The sequence below is a fragment of the Athene cunicularia genome, assembly GCF_003259725.1.
Source record: "Athene cunicularia isolate RWA chromosome 7 unlocalized genomic scaffold, athCun1 chr7_part1, whole genome shotgun sequence".
In the NCBI taxonomy this organism is placed as follows: Eukaryota; Metazoa; Chordata; class Aves; order Strigiformes; family Strigidae; genus Athene; species Athene cunicularia.
The window spans coordinates 29,866,271-29,885,870 of NW_020799107.1; the positions used below are offsets into that span (position 1 = coordinate 29,866,271).

Below are 19,600 nucleotides of genomic sequence, written 5' to 3' on the forward strand. Positions count from 1 at the left end.
ACTGAGGAATTGACTACATCTGAAAAGGAATAACACAGATGGTTTTGTTTCCAGTTATGCAAAAAGAGCAGGAGTTCTGTATCCTGCTGCTGGGATTTTGAAGTGCACACTGGAAATTCAAACTGCTCACTGAATTCATTAGCTGCCAAAAATATCAGCCCCTCTCTCCCCATAACCACTGAACTTCCCTTGCTGTTGACAGGGATTTGGAAACAAATGGAAAATAATTGCAGTGTCTTTGAAGGAAGGAGGAGACAGAACAAACTGTGTCAGGGCAAAAAACTTGCTTGAAGTTTAGCAATACAAAAACAACAGAGCCAATTTAGGGAGCAGGACAGTGGTTATCATGTGTGCCCTCAGCACCACGCCAGAATTCCCCCTCTTCTTCGGCCGGGGTCCATTGCAGAGCGGAGTGTTGCAGCAGCTGATACAAACAGAGTTCACCTTCCCCGGAGAACAAAAGGACTGGTACCCAGCGGAGGCTATCAGACACGCTGCCGAGGAGGCGCAGGATTTGCGATACATGATTCCTGTGACACAGAGCAAAGGTTACTTAGTTTCCTATGAACATGGTTTTGCTTTACAACAGGATTCACGCTTGAAAACTGTTCCAAAACCAGTTTAGGTTTCCAAAGCAATGCTGGGGATCAAGGCAGACCCCTCAGCTCTGACTGGGCTCACGGCTCTGCACTGCAGGAGCAGCACAGTCACCCTGGTTGGGATTTTTCTGTTAGTTGATTTGGGTTGGAACCAAAAATATTACAAACTTGATTTACATAATGTATATCAAATGATGCATTTTATGACCAGAATTCTTCATATTTTGGAATAAGCTGTTTGAATAGCTGTAACTGAAAGGCAGTTAGTTTGAAAATGACTTTTGTTCCTGTTGCTGAACATGTCTGAGCTGTTTAAGGTGTCTAAGTAACTACAATCTTCTATACTGTTAATTTGTTTTGAGCATTTTTCTCCTCTTCTTGTTTCTTTGCCACAAAGACACAAGTAACCAAAAGTAAAAGGAGAATGACAATCAGCAAAACTTTCATCCTTCCCCCGCCCCTCCCCTCCCCCTTTTTATTTTTTTAAAGAAAAACTAGAAGCACTTTTCCAGGTAATCTCAGTTCTTGCTGTCTTTGAAGCTTAATACCCTCAACAACAAAAATTTCCATTTGTACAGAAAAGACTCTTCCAAGTTGTGAGTCTTCCCTTTTAAAATGTAATTTAAATTAATGTAATTTTAATTAATAATATAATTAAATTTATGTCTCAAATTGTGTTTACCAGAGAAAAAGTACATTCTGATGCACATAGCTGTTATTGTTAAATGGGTTAGAAAGGCTTTAAAATACATAGTTGCATTTTCCCCTGTCACAGTGGAAAATGGTTGTGGCAGTTCCACCTCTCATTACTCTAAAATTTTCCTGCAAATGATACAGTAGAAATTGTGTGTTGGAAAAACATACACATAACCCATAAATAGGCAATGGAGGTTTGCCTTGCGGTTATCAAAAAAAGTAAGTATTCTAAGACTAATAAAATTGCTATTCCTTTTGAATATGGGATTCTCAAAAGACTTTTTTCTTCTTAAAGGCATGGGAACATGGTTCCCTTGGAGAACAGTTCCTCTGCATCCTGCAGCACGGTCCCAGCATGTTTTTAAATACACTGTCATCGAGACTTTTTTTGGAGGGAGTGAAGCAGGAATATGACCTGTAGGTTCTGAATTTACGGTACCTGCAGATACTTGTTCAGTCCCCAGGGACTTGGGGAAATAAGCACCACAGCACCTACGCAGTCCAGTAGATGCCTCTGCAGCAGCGACTGCCGCTGCGCTGCTAAGTGCTGTGTATGGCAGCAAAGCACCGTTTGGGTTATACTCAGAAAGAAGGATTTCCTGTCTTCAGAGAATTTTAATTAAAGCAATTCTTTTATACTGTCACAACATTGCTGCCACCCCAACAATGCAGGGGTTTCCCTGCTTTGTGTTCTCCCTCTGCAAATCTAAACTCTGAAATGTGTTTTAAGGCTATCTATCTAGTTAAAACTTATGAGGAGAAGCCCTCAAGTCAGTGTTAAATCTTCCCCTGTCTCCAGTGAGCTTCAATCAATCAACACAGCAGGTAAAGCCTTTTCTCAAGAAGAAGAGGAGCTACAGGCTGTTCTAGCTGTAACAGCAAAGGCACACTGATCAAGAGGAACAATCTTTATTACTATAGTTTGCAAAAGGAAGGGAGCTCTGTCTCTGTTGACAAACCACTGCTGTCAAGGAGCCTCAACTGTGCTGCCACCAATTGGCTCACGATACTGAAATCTCAGCTGATGTTTCCCACAAAGACCTGGTGCTTTGTCTGTGTTCCTCCTGCAGTCCTCCAGGAGCGGAGGCAGACATGACCCTTCCCATGGCTACAATGAACTTTTTTTCTTCCCCTTCCCTCTTGAGAAAGAAATTCTCTATGGAGTGGAACTAGGCACAGTGATTGTTCTCCATCTCTCATCCCGCATCTCCTCATCACATATTCCTTCCCTGCAGATACAGCCACCCACCAAACTCAGCTGTTCCTCAGTCTTCCATACAAACAGCAGTGAATCTCACCTTTCCCCTCAAAGACCAAGACTAAAAAGCTTTTGACATTGGCAGATTTCCTATCCCCGTTGTTTTATAGATCACTCCCTGCCATTTCCTTTTCACAGAATTCCTGCAAAGCCCTGTTTACAGTTTGAACTAGTGATTTATTAGTTTAGGTTGCTGAAATATCATATACTTTGTGCTTTTCCCATAGACTAGGAGACTAGAATTGTTCAGTGCTGTGAACAATTAGATAATGCCCTCTGAGGCATGGGTTTCACCAGGCAACTCTAGGAGCCATCTCCTGCAAAAAAATCAAAGTCCTGCAGCTTAACTCTCTGTGTTTACAACAGCTCTGTTCTCCAGGATAAATTCCACAGAATAATCCTGAGCTCTTTTTGAAGTCAAAACACACTATTCCTGCACAGATCAGATTTTCACGACTCAAAAGTTTCACACACAAAAGGACCGTGTTCATGCCTAAACAGAATAATCTAACTACTAGTAAAATCCCACTGTAACACTTCTGCGGCTTTTCTCTAAGTATGTCTTAAAATAGGAAATTCCACTCCCAAATAATTGTTTATTCCCATTCCCAGCTCTAGTAATCTGAATTGTAACAAGATTCTTTACATAATCAGTCAGCACTTTGATTCAATACTTCAATAGCTACTTGGCTAAAGATGTGCCCCTTCACATCCACCTTTTTTTTCTTTAACTCTTGATAGATTCTTTTGAGCTCACAAGTCAGCTGCTATCATACACTAACTGTGCTGCTTACAAAGCACCAGGTATGAACTAAACTTGATCAGCATAGAAAGGCTGTGCTGCTTCTCTAATTCTGCCGTATCCTTATAGCAAGATACAATGAAAACAAGCATAGAAGATTGATGGAAAAAAGAGAGAATGTTAGCACTACAGGAGTGACATTTTTAAAACACTTCAGTCATTTATTTTTTTTTTTTTTAACCAGGAGTGTGAAAAAGCAATGACACTTCAAATAGTGTGAATTAAAGAAAGGCAGGAGAAATACTCTTAAACCTTCTTCCCATCATACTGTGATTCCAGTTTAATTGTGGAAGGGAATAAATTAGTACAGCTGATGTCCATGGTTTGATGCCAGGGCCACTACTCTCCTTGCTCCAGCAAACAGGTTAATGTACCCCAGGCACTGCAGTTCACCCAGAGTTCTGACAGGACAGCAGAATCCCTTCTGGATGATCTCTAGAGATTTCTCCCTCAGACTCCTCTCTTGCAGTGGTTTATTGTACTGTTGAGCCAGTTCTGAAACTATTTCTGAGATCTTCCTGAATCATTTGCCACCAGCAGGCTGAACTGCAGACAGGTCTTCAAAGTGGTTATCTGCCTCATAAGGCTCATACCACAGACATAACTGCTAATTACCGGCTATTCTTGCTTGAGCAATCAGCTCGATACATTCATTAACACGTCACCTAGAAATATAATTGCCAACCTTTCTGGAAGCTTTTCTTCTACCTCAGATTATTCTGAGCTGCTGGCTAGGCAAGGACACTACACATTTTACACTCTGCTTTTACTGGGATGAGTCATTCCCAGCTACCTACCCTCAACAGTTTGCACAAGTGCACAGTTAAATTTATTTACTAATCTACAGTTAGTATATTTATTGCCCAATCTCTTGATGGATGAGTACCTAATAGTTAATCCTTTTTCAGGGATTCAGCAGCCCTCCCAACAGCAGTGTGGGTTATGCATATGTGTAGGTACTATAATGATGTTTTACTACAAAGTACCTACTACTGACCGATTGATTTTCCTTCAGTTTGGCTTCAAAGTTTGTGGGCTTGGGTGAGGATGTAGTTCAAGTACAAGTACTTTTAAGAAGAAAGAGGCTAGAATATCTGTGTGGTAATGCAGTAGTATTCCACACCCTCTCCTTGAACATCCCCCTACAACTACTTTCTTATTTTTATCTTTTTTTTTTTTTTTTTAAATTAAAAAAAAGCTTTGGGCTTAAATCAGTCATTGAAAATTTACTTCTAAACTGAGCAATTTGCCCATCATTACACCTCTCTCCCCCCATGTGTGATCATACTTTAGACAGTGTCAAGGCCCAAACTACTATTTCTGCAGGATTTCCACCTTATTCCATGCAGTGAAGTGATGGTGTAAATCTCAAGGCTTTTCTATAGTTTCTGCTTGTAAACACTGATTTTCTCACCTGGATCCCATGCCCACACATGCCCCCCACAACTTCAGGCTGACCCCCCATCCCCCTGTTCAGCTGCAGTCCAGTCCTGTGCATCCACCCCCCCGGCATGCTTTGGCCACATGCAGATGCATTCAGTCCTGAGAGCAACAAACAATTCATGCTATAATTTATTCAAATCCCAAAGTGAGAGTTCTTCCACCTACCCTGTCTGCAGAGCCCAGTACATGTTCTCTCGAATAACAGCTTAACTTGTTACTAAGACAACCAAAAAAAGGTGACATAACACCTACTTCTTACACTGTGTGTATGCAGAAGGCACCAGAAGATCCAAGCTTTTTCTCCTGCTGCTTGAAAAGGATCTTACTAGGCACCTCTGATTCTTCTGTTATAGCAGGTACAGACAAAAAAGAGCAAGTGTAAGCATGACTCTCCATCTTAAGAGCAACCATAATCCATGCAGTGTGTAACTTTAGTTTGCACCTATACTCTCAAGACTGTCCTTCAGCAAAATACACACAGCCTCTGAAGCCAAAATAGGCAACTAGGATATCACCTCTGAGTTCAGTGACCTAATTTCTAAAAAAGCCAGTCACCTTCCCACTCTATGACCCAACTGCTCTGGATCTGCTTTCTGCAATGGCACACCTCAGCAGGAAGTTGCAGCCCTCTGCTTTACCCTGGAACAGTCGGTGGCCTCATGGCCACAAAACTCTTAGCTGTAAGTTTGATTCCAGACAAGTAGACGATGTCATTTTACCCTACGCTAGCTTTTCCAAGCCAAATGCTCTATCTCATGGGCTGTGACTGACACACCTCATTTTTAAAGAAAGCTTTTGCTCCAGTGTTTTATACATAGCCAGGTTCATAAGCATGCACGAAGTCAGATTTGTCTTCCACAAATACTGCTTTAGCAAAATCTTCTACACAGTATTCTGAGTATACCTGTTGCATCAAATCTTTCAGAGCATCAGAAAACAGTCTATGCCCAACTAGGGCCCAGGAAGGAGGCATTCTTGAGCAGTCACAAAACCACCTTTTCAAGACTGACCAGGAGTTGGAGACATACACAGAGCCATAGCTTCAGGCATGTAGAAAAGTTTTGTATCTTAAGATAACTCGGAAAGTTATTAGGCAGATCAAGACAAGCTTTGAGGTGTGTGGTTACAATCACCTTTGTAATATCTCAGTCAGGGATAGCCTTGGCTCCAGTGATCACAATCTTGTGCAGTCTGGGGTCCTGCTGAGCACGCTGAAGGTTAGTACAAAGATTTTAGAAGAGCAAACTTCAGCTCACTCATAGCTCAGATGGGAGGGATTCTGTGGGAAGCTTCCATGGAGGATAAAGGAGCCAGTGAGTGCTGGGATTTTTTCAAAAACATTCTCCTGGAACCACAAAACCAGTTCATCCCCTTTAAAGGTAAGGGAAGTAGGTCGAGCAAGAGACACTCTGGCTTAACTGTGAGCTTCTGAGTCTGCTCAAAACCAAAAGAGAAGCGTACTAGAGTTGGAAAAACAGAGTACCCATCAAGAACTACAAGGGCATTGCCAGGGTGTGCAGAGACGTAGTTATAAAAGCAGAAGCTCAGCTCAGATTGAAATTGGCCAGAGATGTCAAAAACTACAAGAAAGGGTTCTTCAGGTACGTAAACAACAAGCAGAAACAAGGAAAATACCAGCCCACTGTTAAACAGGAGGTGAATCCGAAACCAACAGTGCTGAAAAGGCATAGATTCTCAACACTTTTTTCCCCTTTGTCTTTATCAGCACTGTTGGACCCCAGGACTTGGGAATAAAAATCCAGGTCAATGCAAATACAGACCCACCATCAGAGAAGGAAGAGTTGGTATGCAAACTATGACAGGAGCTTGACCTCTACAAATCAATGGGCCCTGACTTTATCCACCCGAGGGTGTTAAGGAAGCTGGCTGATGCTGTTAAGAGGCCGCACACCATAATCTGGGAGAAGTTGTGGAGATCGGGGGACATCCCAGAAGACTGGAAGAAGGCTAATGTCACCCCCCATCTACAAGAAGGGTGTAAAGGAGGATCCAGGAAGTTATAGACCATTAGTTTTACTTCAATCCCTGGGAAAGTTATGGAACAAATCCTCTTGGGGACACAAGTCAAATGAAGCACGTGATTGGGAAAAGCCAGCATGGATTCACTAAGGGCAAATTGGGCTTGACAAACCTGATGTCTTCTACAAGAGAGTAACCTGCTCGGTTGATGTGGGGCAAGTGCTGGACATTGCCTGAATTTCTCCAAGGCTTTCAATATTGTTCCCCACATGCTCCTCCTAGAGAAGCTGATGTGTTATGGTCTAGACAAGGGGTCTGTGCGGTGGGTGGGGAGCTGGTGGACAGACCACACCCAGAGGGTGGTGGGAAATAGCTCCTTTTCCAACCTGTCACACATGGGGTCCCCCAGGGATTGGTATTGGGCCCAGTGCTGTTTAATCTCTTCATAAGTGACCTGGATGATGGCATCACGTGTACCCCGATGAAGTTTGCTGATGATACCAAACTGAGTGGGGAGGTGGACGCTGCGGAAGGGAGAGGCACCCTGCAGGGACACCTGGATAGGCTGGAAGAGGGGGATAACAAGAACCTCATGAAGTTCACAAGGAGAAGTGTAAAGTCTTGCACCTGGGGAAACATAATCCAGGAACGCAGACAGGCTGGGATCTACCCGGCTGGGGAGCAGCTCTGTGAGAGGACCTGGGGGTCCTGGTGGACAATAAGCTCCGTATGAGAACAGTGCTGCTGCTGCTGTGGCAAAGAAAGCCAACGGGGTGCTGGGCTGCATCAACAAGGGCATCCCCAGCAGAGAGAAAGATGTCATTGTCCCGCTCTACTCAGCCCTTGTCAGGCCCCACCTGGAATCCTGTGTTCAGTTTTGGTCCCGCTATACAAAAAAGATGTGGATGGGCTGGAGAGAGCCCAGAGAAGGGCCACAAAGATGATCAAGGGACTGGGCAGCCATGGGAGGAAAGGCTGAGAGAACTGGGTTTGTTCAGCCTGAGAGGAGACGGCTTGGGGAGACCTTATCACCGTGTTCCAGTATTTAAAGGGCAGATACAAAGAAGATGGAGACTCCCTTTGTACAGGGAGTCACATGGAAAAGACAAGGGGTAATGGGTACAGGTTACTCCTGGGGAGATTCTGACTGGACACAAGAGGGAAGTTTTCCACAATGAGACTGATCAGCCACTGGGATAATCTCCCCAGGGAAGTGGTGGATTCCCCAACACTGGACACTTTTCAGATTCAGCTGGAAGGGTGCTGGGCCACCTTGTATAGGCCGTGCTTTTGCCAAGGAAGGTTGGACCAGATGATCCTTGAGATCCCCTCCAACCTGGTATTCTATAACTTTGACAGAATCTCTCTACTCAGCTCTTTTAGATTTGGTGCTTAATCTTGCCCATCTCCTCCAAGCAGAAGGCAGAAAACTGGCCAAGAGTGGACAATCCATACTGTGGCACAGACAATCCATGAGAAGCCCCCAGAAGGTGTCCCAGCTCTAGTGTTAGCATGCTTTCATTATTTGTATGCAATTTGTTTTGGGTGTTCTTTTAATGTTGTTATTCATAAAGACAAACCTGAGGACCATATTTATGAACTAATATTCCCTCTTTTAATATCCTGAATAGTTCCATTTATCTTATTTCACTAAAACTTTCAATTTTCTGGTCTGGGTGAATCTGCAAGTTTTCCTTCTTGTGCTTATTGTCTGCCTATCCATGCTTGCTTTGTGATTTCAATTATATATTTCATCCTTTATTTCTTGCCCTAAACTGTCATTTGCTTACCCTCCACTTAAGTGAAATTCAGTACCCAGTAGGAGTTATAAAAGCTCTTTTGTGATGTCTGCTGAAATCTAAAATGAGAACTTATACTAGTGTAAGAACAACACGTAAACATTTAATATCCCTTTCTGAGGAACATAAAATATACATGTGACTATTTCTAGATTTGACTGTATCAGTAATGTTCAAAATGGGGTTCAGACTATACACAAGTTTCTAAATTATGTTTTTTAGTTTCCATATTAGGTTTTATGCCCATCTTTTGTAGCTTCAGTGGTTTTGCTATTATAATTGTCTATTCCTTAGCTAGTACCTGTTCACATACTTCATACAGTGACAGACTGCAAAAGGTCCTATGGTGATTTGCTCTGTTTTCTAGAGAAAGTGATTATAAATATTTTATTGAACAAGGTCCTAAATATCTTAGAAGGTGACTGAATGTTGAAAAGCAATCATTCTTCCAACATTGTGCTTCCCAAACAGTTGTTGTTTTAGTCAGATCATGTTTTTTATTGTTTAAAATATGAATTAAGCTTCCTCAACACAAATCCTTTCATCTATAATTGTAAATGCACTGTTAAAAAAAGCAGTTTAAGACAGTGTAAAGTATAATCATATCCAACCATGTCCTATCTGTTTCATTTCACACTAACTCTTCCTATCCTTGCCTTCTCAACTTTCTCTCTGGAGCTCATGAGTGGTTTAAATTATTTGCACCTTGCCAGAAATTTTATCATGAAATGTACTAATTGCCTTATAAACAGCTAATTAGACACTGTAAGCAACCATGATCAGTGTTTTCCAGATGAAAAAACTGAGGCACTGAAATTAAGCGACTTGAAATCTATTGCAATGCTAAGTCATACACCTCCTGATTTTTAATCCTATGTTTTAGGACTGCAGGTATTTCATCCCCACCCCTCCCTTTAATGCATTCAGTAGACAAGATAAAAGCATATTCATGCCATTAGGCTCTTATAGCATATACAATTCTGTAAAAAAAACCAACCCAAAACAACCAAAATAAAACACCTCCCTACCAAACCCTACCTGGTTGCATTAGCATATTTTCACTATAATTTTCTATGCAAACTTACTCAGTATCATCACAACTCCTCCATACATCAGGCACTTTTCAAAAGTTGCCCCTTTTTTTTCAGAAACTAATGGGAGACTTTTGACAATGAAAGACTGGCCTCCTCACCCTGCTTCTGACCCTAACTGACATGATATCTTGCAGAAATTAAATCATCTCAGAAGAAAACCGGACAATTGTAGACCAACAGAGGACAAGGGTTTGGATTAGCATGGTATCTCTAAATCACACCTTCTAATTCTGGTACTGGAAATATGATTCAAAACTTCATTATTAATAACATAAATAACCACACAAAGGAATCTGTCATTGTTTGCAGCATCACAAAGCAGAAGCAAGGCATTAAACTTCTTAAAAAGGCATAGGCTGGGAAAGTTAAGTACAGCTGCTAATGTGGTGTTATCAAATGTAGTTTTTAAACCCACAGGAGGCAACAAACCAGAAGTCAAAGCTCAACTTTCACCTGCATAGCTAATTCTTTTGGTTTCTACTGTCCTTATTAATTTTCTATTGTCCTTATTCATTTATCTGCTCACTAATGTGGATTTACAGTCAAGCACTAAAACATACAATCTTTCCAACAAAGCTGGCTCACAGCCTTCTATCATCTGTGCTTTCCTGATACAAAGGTATCAAGATCTAAATGGCCTTGGATAGCAAGATCTAAATATACTTGATCCAGCACGAGAGGTGAATTTAGACTTAATTTTCAGAATCCCGTATCAGCATTTTTCTTGACAATCCTTATCCATTGAAATGAACTGGGAAGCCACAGTTCTTCTGCCTTTACAAATGTTAAACCCGTGTAATAAGTCCCATAAATAATTTTACATGTGAATAGTCTTGTTGCATCCTACTAATTAATGTCCTTACCAATTTCAGTGGAATGGCTCACATGTTTACACTTGCATGCAAGTACTTTTGAAATCCATTCAGCTTTTATATCGTTACCTATTTTCATGCTTACAGTTTTACAGCTCGTTCAAGTTCAGAGTAGAGTTTGCCTGGGGTTTGTATTACTTTTTCCGTGTTCAAAGACTCATCGGTTTTATAGCAAAATAGGTTATATAAAGCTTTCAAAAAAATATCTGAAGGACAGATGGGAATGAAACCAGTTTGGATTAATTAGAACACGCTTGCCAGTGGTTTGATAAGGTCACTGGGAGCTAAGACATGTGATAGAGACAGGCCCCAAGAAGGTTTTGGAAACACAGATTCATTTGTGTGTGAAATGCAATAGGAAACTCTTAAAGAAGGTCTAAGAGACACCAGGCTGTGGGCACTGTATCATCACAAAATTCATTTGTATACCTTTCATAGAAGTCTGAGAAATAAAATAACATAAAAAGCTATTGTCCATGTCCTGTGAAAAATGAAATTCACTGGACCAGATACCACAACTTCCTTAAAATAATACAGCCCGTCATCACTTCTGCACTTGGATCTTTGATATGACTTTCAAGTCATCAACTGCTTGAGCTGTTCATTCCACTGTTGCTTTTCTATATTTAAAGGCAGCCAGAACAGCAACCTACTACATACTGTCTGTAATTTCTCCTTAACTGATACACTTAGCTCAGTTCATCCCATATATGGCTGGAAGTTTTCTGAGCAACCCAAAGACTGCAAAGAATTTACTAGTAAGAAAACAGCTTTGGCATCTAAGAAAGTATTTCTGAACAGTAATATACCCACAGCTCCAAGTTTTCAGCATACAGTAGGACTTAACAACATAAATTGTAACGCTTTTATTCAGCATCAGAAAGGAACAGCATGTTTGCAGTATTGATTATCATAGAATCATAGAATGGTTTGGGTTGGAAGGGAACTTAAAGCCCATCCAGTCCCACCCCCCTGCCATGGGCAGGGCCACCTTCCAATAGCCCAGGTTGCCCAAAGCCCCGTCCAACCTGGCCTTGGACACTGCCAGGGAGGGGGCAGCCACAGCTGCTCTGGGAAACCTGTGCCAGTGTCTCACCACCCTCACAGCTGTGTTGGTTTGTGTGTGGAGGGTTTTGGTAGCAGGGGAGGGGCTACATGGGCAGCTCCTGTGAGAAGTTGCTCGAAGCTGTCCCAGCTCCAAATCAACCCACTGCTGGCCAAGGCCAAGCCAACTAGCAATGGTGGCTGTGCCTCTGTGATAATGTATTTAAGAAGGGGAACCTGAGAAGAGGAGGAGTGGTAAGGGAAATAAATACCTATGCAAACAACAAGGTCAGCAGAAGAAAGGAGGCGGCAGGGAAGTGCACCAGAGCAGAGCCCCCAGCCTGCGGTGAGAGGGCAGGCTGCGCCCTGCACCCATGGGGGTCACCAGAGGAGCAGATGCCAACCTGCAGCCCGTGGGGGACCACACGCCAGAGCAGGGAGATGTGCCTGAAGGCCAGGACTCCATGGGAAACCCATGCTGGGGCAATTTGTCAGTGGAAGGGCTGCACCCCATGGGAGGGACCCACGCTGGAGCACTTTGGGAAGAGCTGCAGCCCATGGGAAGGACGCACACTGAAGAAGTGCGTGGAGGACTATCTGCCATGGGAGGGACCCGATGCTGGAACAAAGGAAGAGTGTGAGAAGTCCTCCCCTGAGGAGGAAGGAGATGCAGAAACAACGGGTGAGGAACTGACCACAACCCCCATTCCCCGCCACCCTGAGCTGTTGGCGGGGAGAAGGGAGAAAAATTGGGAGTGAACCTGAGTTCAGGAAGAATGGAAGGGTGGGGGCAAGGTGTTTTATGATGTGGTTGTACGTCCCACTGATCTGATTGATACATTACTGGTAGCAGTGGTCTTCAAATTAAATTGATATTCCTTCTTCCCAAACTGAGTCTGTCTTTTGCCTGTGACCATAATTGGTGACTCATCCCTCCCTGTCCTTGTCTTGACCCCTAAGCCTTTTGTTTTATTTTCTTCTCCCCATCCCACGGAGTGGGGAGAGGGGGAAGAGTGAGAGAGCTCAGCTGCCCTCTGGGCTTAAGCCATGACAACAGTAAAGAATTTCCTCCTTGTATCTGATCTAAATTTACCCTCTGCCAGTTTAAAACCATTACCTCTTTGTCCTATCCCTACACCCCTGATGCAGAGTCCCTCCCCAGCTTTCCTGTAGCCCCTTGAAGTACTGGGAGGCCACTAAAAGGTCTCCCTGGAGACTTCTCCAGGCTGAACACCCCCAACTCTCTCAGCCTGTCCTCACAGGGGGGTGCTCCAGCCCCCTGAGCATCTTTGTGGCCAACTCTGGACTCCCTCAAGCAGATCCATGTCCTTCTTCTGTTGGTGCCCCCAGAGCTGGACACAGCACTGCAGGGGGGTCTCACAAGAACAGAGTAGAGGAGAATCCCCTCCCTCCCCCTGCTGCCCACACTGCTCTGGATACAGCCCAGGACACAGTTGGCTTTCTGGGCTGTGAGTGCACATTGCTGGCTCACAGTCAGTTTTCCATCCACTAACAACCCCAGTCCTTCTCCTCAGGGCTGCTCTCAATCCCCTCTTGGCCCAGCCTGGATTTGTGCTGGGGATTGCCCCAACCCATGGGCAGGACCTTGCCCTTGGCTTTGTTGAACTCCATGAGGTTTGCACGGTCCCACCTCTCCAGCCTGTCCAGGTCCCTCTGGATGGCACATCCCTTCCCTCCAGAGTGTCGACAGCACCACACAGCTCCGTGTCATCAGCAAACTTGGTGAGGGCGCCTCGATCCCACTGTCCATGTCACCAACAAAGATGTTAAACAGCGCCCGTCCCAGCACCGACCCCTGAGGAACGTCACTCGTCACTGCTCTCCACTTGGACATCGAGGTCTTGACCACAACTCCTTGAGTGTGACCCCCCCAGCCAGTTCCTTATCCCCTGAGTGATCCATCCATCAAATCCATGTCTCTCCAGTTTAGAGACAAGGGTGTCGTGCAACTGTGTCACATGCTTTGCACAAGTCCAGGTAAATGATGTTGGTTGCTCTTCCCTGATCCACCAGAGCTGTGACCCGACCTTGTTTGTTACAGCCTTGTTACTTTGTTTTCACTTCTTGTTACTATTTCTTCATTTCATTGGGCATCTGGTAGCAGCAGATACCATGTTATAGGTAACAACTGTCACATGCCAAGTTCTTCTTCATTTTTTTAACTGTTAGTAAAGAATTATTGTATTAGGCTGTACTTTGATTAAAAAAAATCAGAAGTTCTTTTATGTTGATATGCTTCGACTAAAAAAAAAAAAAAAAAGACAGTGCAGAAGAAAATAAAGATTAAAAAAACCCACTTCCAGCTCAGTGTAAGTTTCTTACTGTTTCTAAATGGACAGTGGGGTTGCAGCTATTACCTATAAAACTTTAATGCCTACAGTGATTCTGAAGACGTTAAACTTTGTTTGCTGTTTTAATCATTTTGTCAATAAATGTACACCAGAGTATAATTTCCCCTTGATACAAGTATGCAATTAGTATTAGTACTAATGGATGCTATACACGAGAACAAAAGAATGTATGTGCTTCTGTAATCCGTAGAGCTATACACAAAGCAACGAATCATGGCAGCAACACAGAAAGATAAAAAAGTAATAATCACCGGTAAAAAATTTACTGTAGGGCAACTTAGACACTGTTTTCCTCTGCCTGATAAAACAAATGACTGGGAAACCAATACTGAGAAGAGCTAGATAAATAAATAAATAAAATTGTAATTCAACAGTGAGGTCATGATCTTGTTCATGATGTTCCCACGCACTACTGTTAAGCACACAATTACAGCAATTGCTTTAATTACACTGCAGGATTATATACTATGTAAATACATTAAAGGGACCATTGTAAGCCAAACAAATAACAGAAGTTTCTTATTGTAGATTAATAGAAAAAATGAGGCTTTCCAATTCACTTGCAAAGGAAAATTCATAAACAATCTTGGTTTTACAGAGAGAGACATTTAAAATTATCAGTCTTGCTACTGTGTTGTTTTTTTTTTTCCCCCTTGCAAAAGTAAAAGTTTGTCAAAGTACATTCACAACTATGTAAGAGCACAAGATACATTGTTGTTCACTTATAGAAAGTTCTGAGAAATTTAGACTGGCTACCCTTCTGGGCTGATTGACTTCATGCTTTATTCCTTTCTGATCTATTCACATTTAAGTAGGTTTTAGATCAGCCTTTCCACTCAGATATCGCTTGCCTTCAGTAAAAGGTAAACTTCATTATGATCTATGTATAAAAGCATATACACATTATATGCTCATCTACATATCATCAAGACGTTTCATCTGATCCCAATATACTGTGGGATTTCTTTGTTCCTACATATATTCTAAAACCAAAGGAGCACTGATGTTTCTAAGTTAGCAGTTCATAGATGGGAAGGAGAGAGACGAGTGGGAGAGGGGAATCTGCCATGAGTATTTCCACAAAGTAGCTGCAAATGGAATTATTATAAGCAAGAACTTTGGTCCTTTATGACACATTTAATTTACACAGTTTTCAAATAACTGCTTATCCAGCTGAAGAATGCACTAGAAAAGTATCCTTTACATTAATTTATGTGGGACAAAAATTACTTGCTATAGTCTTCAGTGCCACTTCCCATTCTCACCATTCTTCCCTCTAAAGGAAAAAAGCACTGTTTTTTTTTTTTTTTTTTAAAGATAAAATTAACGAAGTAGTTTGCAAGATTTTGCATTACAGGCAAAATACTCTCTTGTCCTGTATCTCCCACTGGAACAGAATGTTAATATAACAGTATAAAACTTCTAGCAAAATTTTTAAATACAAGTGAGAAAAATATTTTGTCATTTACTTGACAGAGTCTCCAGTAATTCTGTGTCCTGACAGCTCCCCAAAGTGCAACTGAAATGCAAACTGCCATAGCAAAGTGCATGTTTGCAGGGGAGACAGAATTATACTATAATCACTTAATCAGATATACGCTTACATACTGCTCAATTCTCAATTTATTTAAAGTTGTGCAACGGAGCAAATTTCTACCTGATACTACAAACAGCTGAGATAACATGCCTGCTGATCTAATTCAAAATATTACTGACTAATACCTGCATTCTTAGCTACTCACATCAGAGGCTGTCACAGTAACAGCCACTTTTTAAGACGTGTGTTAGGAACATGCCTATGCTGCTGTTATTTCTCACCTGAAGCCAAAAAGTATGTCCTGAGACTGGTTCTCCAGAAATTAACATAATGTTCTGAGGGAACACAGTGATATTTAAAGCCCTAACCCTAACTTTATGGCAGCTGGAATGGTTTGTTCAACTATAATCAGGCATAAGGAACCTAAATGTAAAAAACTGCACAGAGTTGTCATTCTCCACTGTGTTGTTGAAAGCAAGTTTAATACAGAAATGAAGCTGAAGCATAGAGCTGTCATCCCACAACTCAGTGCACACTAACAAATATGTAAGAGAAAAAAGTCTCACTGGCTACATGCTGGGGACTACAATGTAGGCACACCACAGAATGTAAGCCAGTGACCCCCTTGATAGCCAAATGAACACACAGATTAATGCATACTGCAAAGGAAGGGTGACTACATCAATAGGTTAGTGATTCAGACCACGAACTTTATCTCAAAATATTGCATTTAACTTTTAAATATGGTTCGGGAGAACTTGTAACATTTGGCTTACTGACACGGTTATATTTTATTAAGGACACAAATGGGTTAGTCTACAAAATTTAAATTATGCTCCTTTGACTGTATCTAGTCAGGAGGAAAAACTCTAATTATGAGATTGTGCTGTCAAATAAATGCAAATTCACATCTTTCATATTCTGGGTTAAAAATTCTAGCTCAAGTCTATTATAAATTAAAATCAATATTTGAAACATTTCAGCTTCCAGTGATAAGCAACAACCAAAAGAATCAAGTTATGAAATATACTGGTAGAAGTAGAATGAATTATTAAATAAAACTTGGGAGAATAAGGCATTTATATTGCACACATTTAAATATCAATTAGGAAAAAAAAACAATAAAGGATGATGAACTGAATCATCTCTGTTTTACAACCAATCCTCTCTAGAATTGACTGAGGATAACAGAGAAACTAAGCTTGCAATGTAAATTTCACTCAATTTGAAATAGTTAGGTTAAAAATTTAAATTTATTCACTAGCTAAAATTTACAATCTCTAAGCTTAAAATGAGTAAGAACTGCATTTATAGAAGTAAATTAAATAAAACAGAACAGTGGTACCTGCTATGCACAGCATGCTAGTTACCTCCTAAAGGGAAAATCCAAGGATCTGCTCAGAGACAATATAAAATTGCACACGCACACACACACACAAAATTAACCACACAGAAGTTTCTTTTAAGACCTCCTTATTTACTATATCACAAACTGATTTCTTCATGGAAATAAAGACAAGTTATGCATCAATGTATGTCTAAAATCTTTTACCAGTTCCAATTTGCATTTTCAGTGTGCCACAGTTACCCTGTGGCTGTGGTCTTGCTGGGTAGTCTGAGAGGAGATGTGTGACTGACCGCCCCCTCTGCACAGGCAGCACACAAGCGGCCGCCTCTCGCCAGACCCGCGGGGCTGTGTATGCCCACGTGCGAGCCCACTGACCCGGAGGGCCTGCACTGCAAGCTGCAAGGGGTTCACCTGACAAACACTTTTCTAACATTCACCTGAAGGGAAGATTATAGACATGTTTCTGGAAGGCTGGTACAGTCTGAGGTCATATTGAGATGAAAAAGTGAAGGAACCGGGGAAGATATCTTAAAAAAAACAACAACAAATGCCAAACAATTGTTAAGAATTAAATGAAAACTGATTTTTTTGTCTATGTCTACATACCATGCTTACAGCCCTTCAAATTGCCACAGCATCAACTCAAATCTATTAAAAGTACTACAGCAGCGGTGGTGTGCAGATAGCAAAGCCTTCAAATAATCATTTAGGGATACTTGGACTTTAGAAGTACCTTGCAAGCTCTAACTATCTCCCATCCCAACCACCCTTTCCAAGTAAACTTGAAATAAAATACTCCAATAACATATAGCTTGAAAGAGACTAATCTTTAAGCACAGATTTTTCTCTACGCTGGAGAGCTTCTAAATATTTTACAGAAATCTAGTCACTGTGGATGGTGTACCCAGGATGAAAGATAGTACCAGCAGTTCAGCTCCTGTTGATAGGTAACAGCAATTCTTAGTATTTTTCTACGATTCCTAATGTCGTGATCTGAAACTACCAGCACAAGCAGAACTAGCCCGTTGACAAGCACCTTGAAAAATGTGTAGTTGCCTAACACAAAGAACCAATGTTACTATTCAGGACAGATGGCTGCTCAGGTTTGCTAGGTAGAGGGATCCTGCTGTTACTGAAGGACTCACCGAGAAAGGACAGACTACAGCTTGGTTTGTATTAACAGCAGAACAGTCCTGCACACCTGTAAACTCCACGCTCTGAAGCGCTGCCCTCAGTTGCAAGATGGGCAGTCCCCAAGAGCAGCTTTCCCTTAAATTAGGGTTCTGAAGCCCCAACCTGCCCTCTGCTCCTTCAGCCTAGGGCTTGATAGAGAGCTCAGCTCTGCGGTGAGGCACAGCGGGGAGCTCCTGCTGGCTGGCCCTTTGCCATGCCTGGTGTCATAGCCTGGTGCCTTCGCAGCAGCCTGCAGCAAGGGCAGGATGCTGCGTGGACTCCAACTCCCACAGGCACGCTGCCTCGCCACCCCGCCCAGCCCTCAAGTCCCTGACAAAGCTGTAGTCTTCTACTCATGGATATCAAGCAATGTGGTGGTCTGAAAACCAAGAAATCTCAAATGCTCTCACTAGTGCTGAATGAAAACCCAACAATTTATAGCACAGCCCAAAAGACAAGAGAGGCGAGACACAGAATCACGGCTAGTTTCCTCTTCAACACGCTTATCTCCAAATATGCTAACTTAATATTAATTACAGTAAGGGAAAAGTCTCTTTAGACTTAGAAAATGAGTATGGCAAATATATCCATTTGTGGCCTTCTCTCCCCCCTCCAGGCTCCCACAAATGTTCTTTTTATCCCTCTCCCTTTTGCTTGACGTTTTCTTTTATGGATGAAAGCAAAGATGAATACACTTTCCTCAAGATGAACCTTCAGAGTATATGAATTGCTAGAGTAAATAAAAGAAAGGAGGGAATTACTAATTTAATGCTCTTCCATCTCTTGGGAAAAAAGCCCATGTAATTAACTGTAATAAGATTAAACTAACTTGTTGTTATTAATTTCCCAGTGCTGGGAAACTAAATCTGAGACCCATAAGACTGTGTATTAACAGCTTTATCAACATTTCACTCACATCCCCCAGTTTTCACAAGTTTTAAAGGGAAATGATTAACTTTATTGAGTTGCAAAGTCACTCAGAAGTATAAGAAACTGAATCTTGTCTCTTTTGGTTGGAATGCCATATTCATCTGTAGCTGGAGACTGGGAATGGGTGGAGCCAAAAGCAACAAATACTATCCAACACAAATAAACAGATGAATAATTATTAAATTCTTACCAAAACTTTTTTCCATTACTTCTTTCTGACACATATCTTGAACATTCACTGTACAATTCACGATGAACTCTGGAGCAGAGCAGTCGTTATTTAGCTGGAACTCCTCACACTGGTAGCACTGTATTTGCAAACCCAAGCCTGAACAGACAGAATTTTGCTGAGAATAATAACAATAATAGTATTTAAAAAGAATCCCAAACAATCAACACGTGCCAGAAACCTCCCTCATCCTTCCCTCCTCGCATTCTGCTGTTCCCAACTACTCGACAGCTCAGCAAAAGTACGTCGTTGACAAAAATAACGTTAAAAACCCCGTGTTGCCCACTCAGCCGAGCGACGCCTCGGGTGCTCAGCCCCTGCTGAGGGCGCGGGCTCCTTTCCGCGGGGACTCCGCGGCGGGCAGACGGCGGCACCACCGCTCCCGCCCGCCTCCCCGGCGCGGCGCTGGGGACGCTAAAAGATA

At 42.1% G+C, this 19,600-nt stretch overlaps 1 protein-coding gene across 1 annotated transcript in view; it reads right to left on the reverse strand.

The window, feature by feature from the left end:
- Positions 1-262: 262 nt before the first annotated feature.
- Positions 263-19,600, reverse strand: part of LYPD1 (LY6/PLAUR domain containing 1) — a 20,888-nt gene continuing 1,550 nt past the window's right edge. The window contains exons 3-4 of the mRNA XM_026852515.1: positions 19,138-19,275; positions 263-530 (exon numbers count right to left, since the gene is read on the reverse strand). Of these exons, the coding sequence (XP_026708316.1) occupies positions 295-530; positions 19,138-19,275 (374 nt within the window). The 3' untranslated portion in view covers positions 263-294. The remainder of the gene's footprint in view (positions 531-19,137; positions 19,276-19,600) is intronic.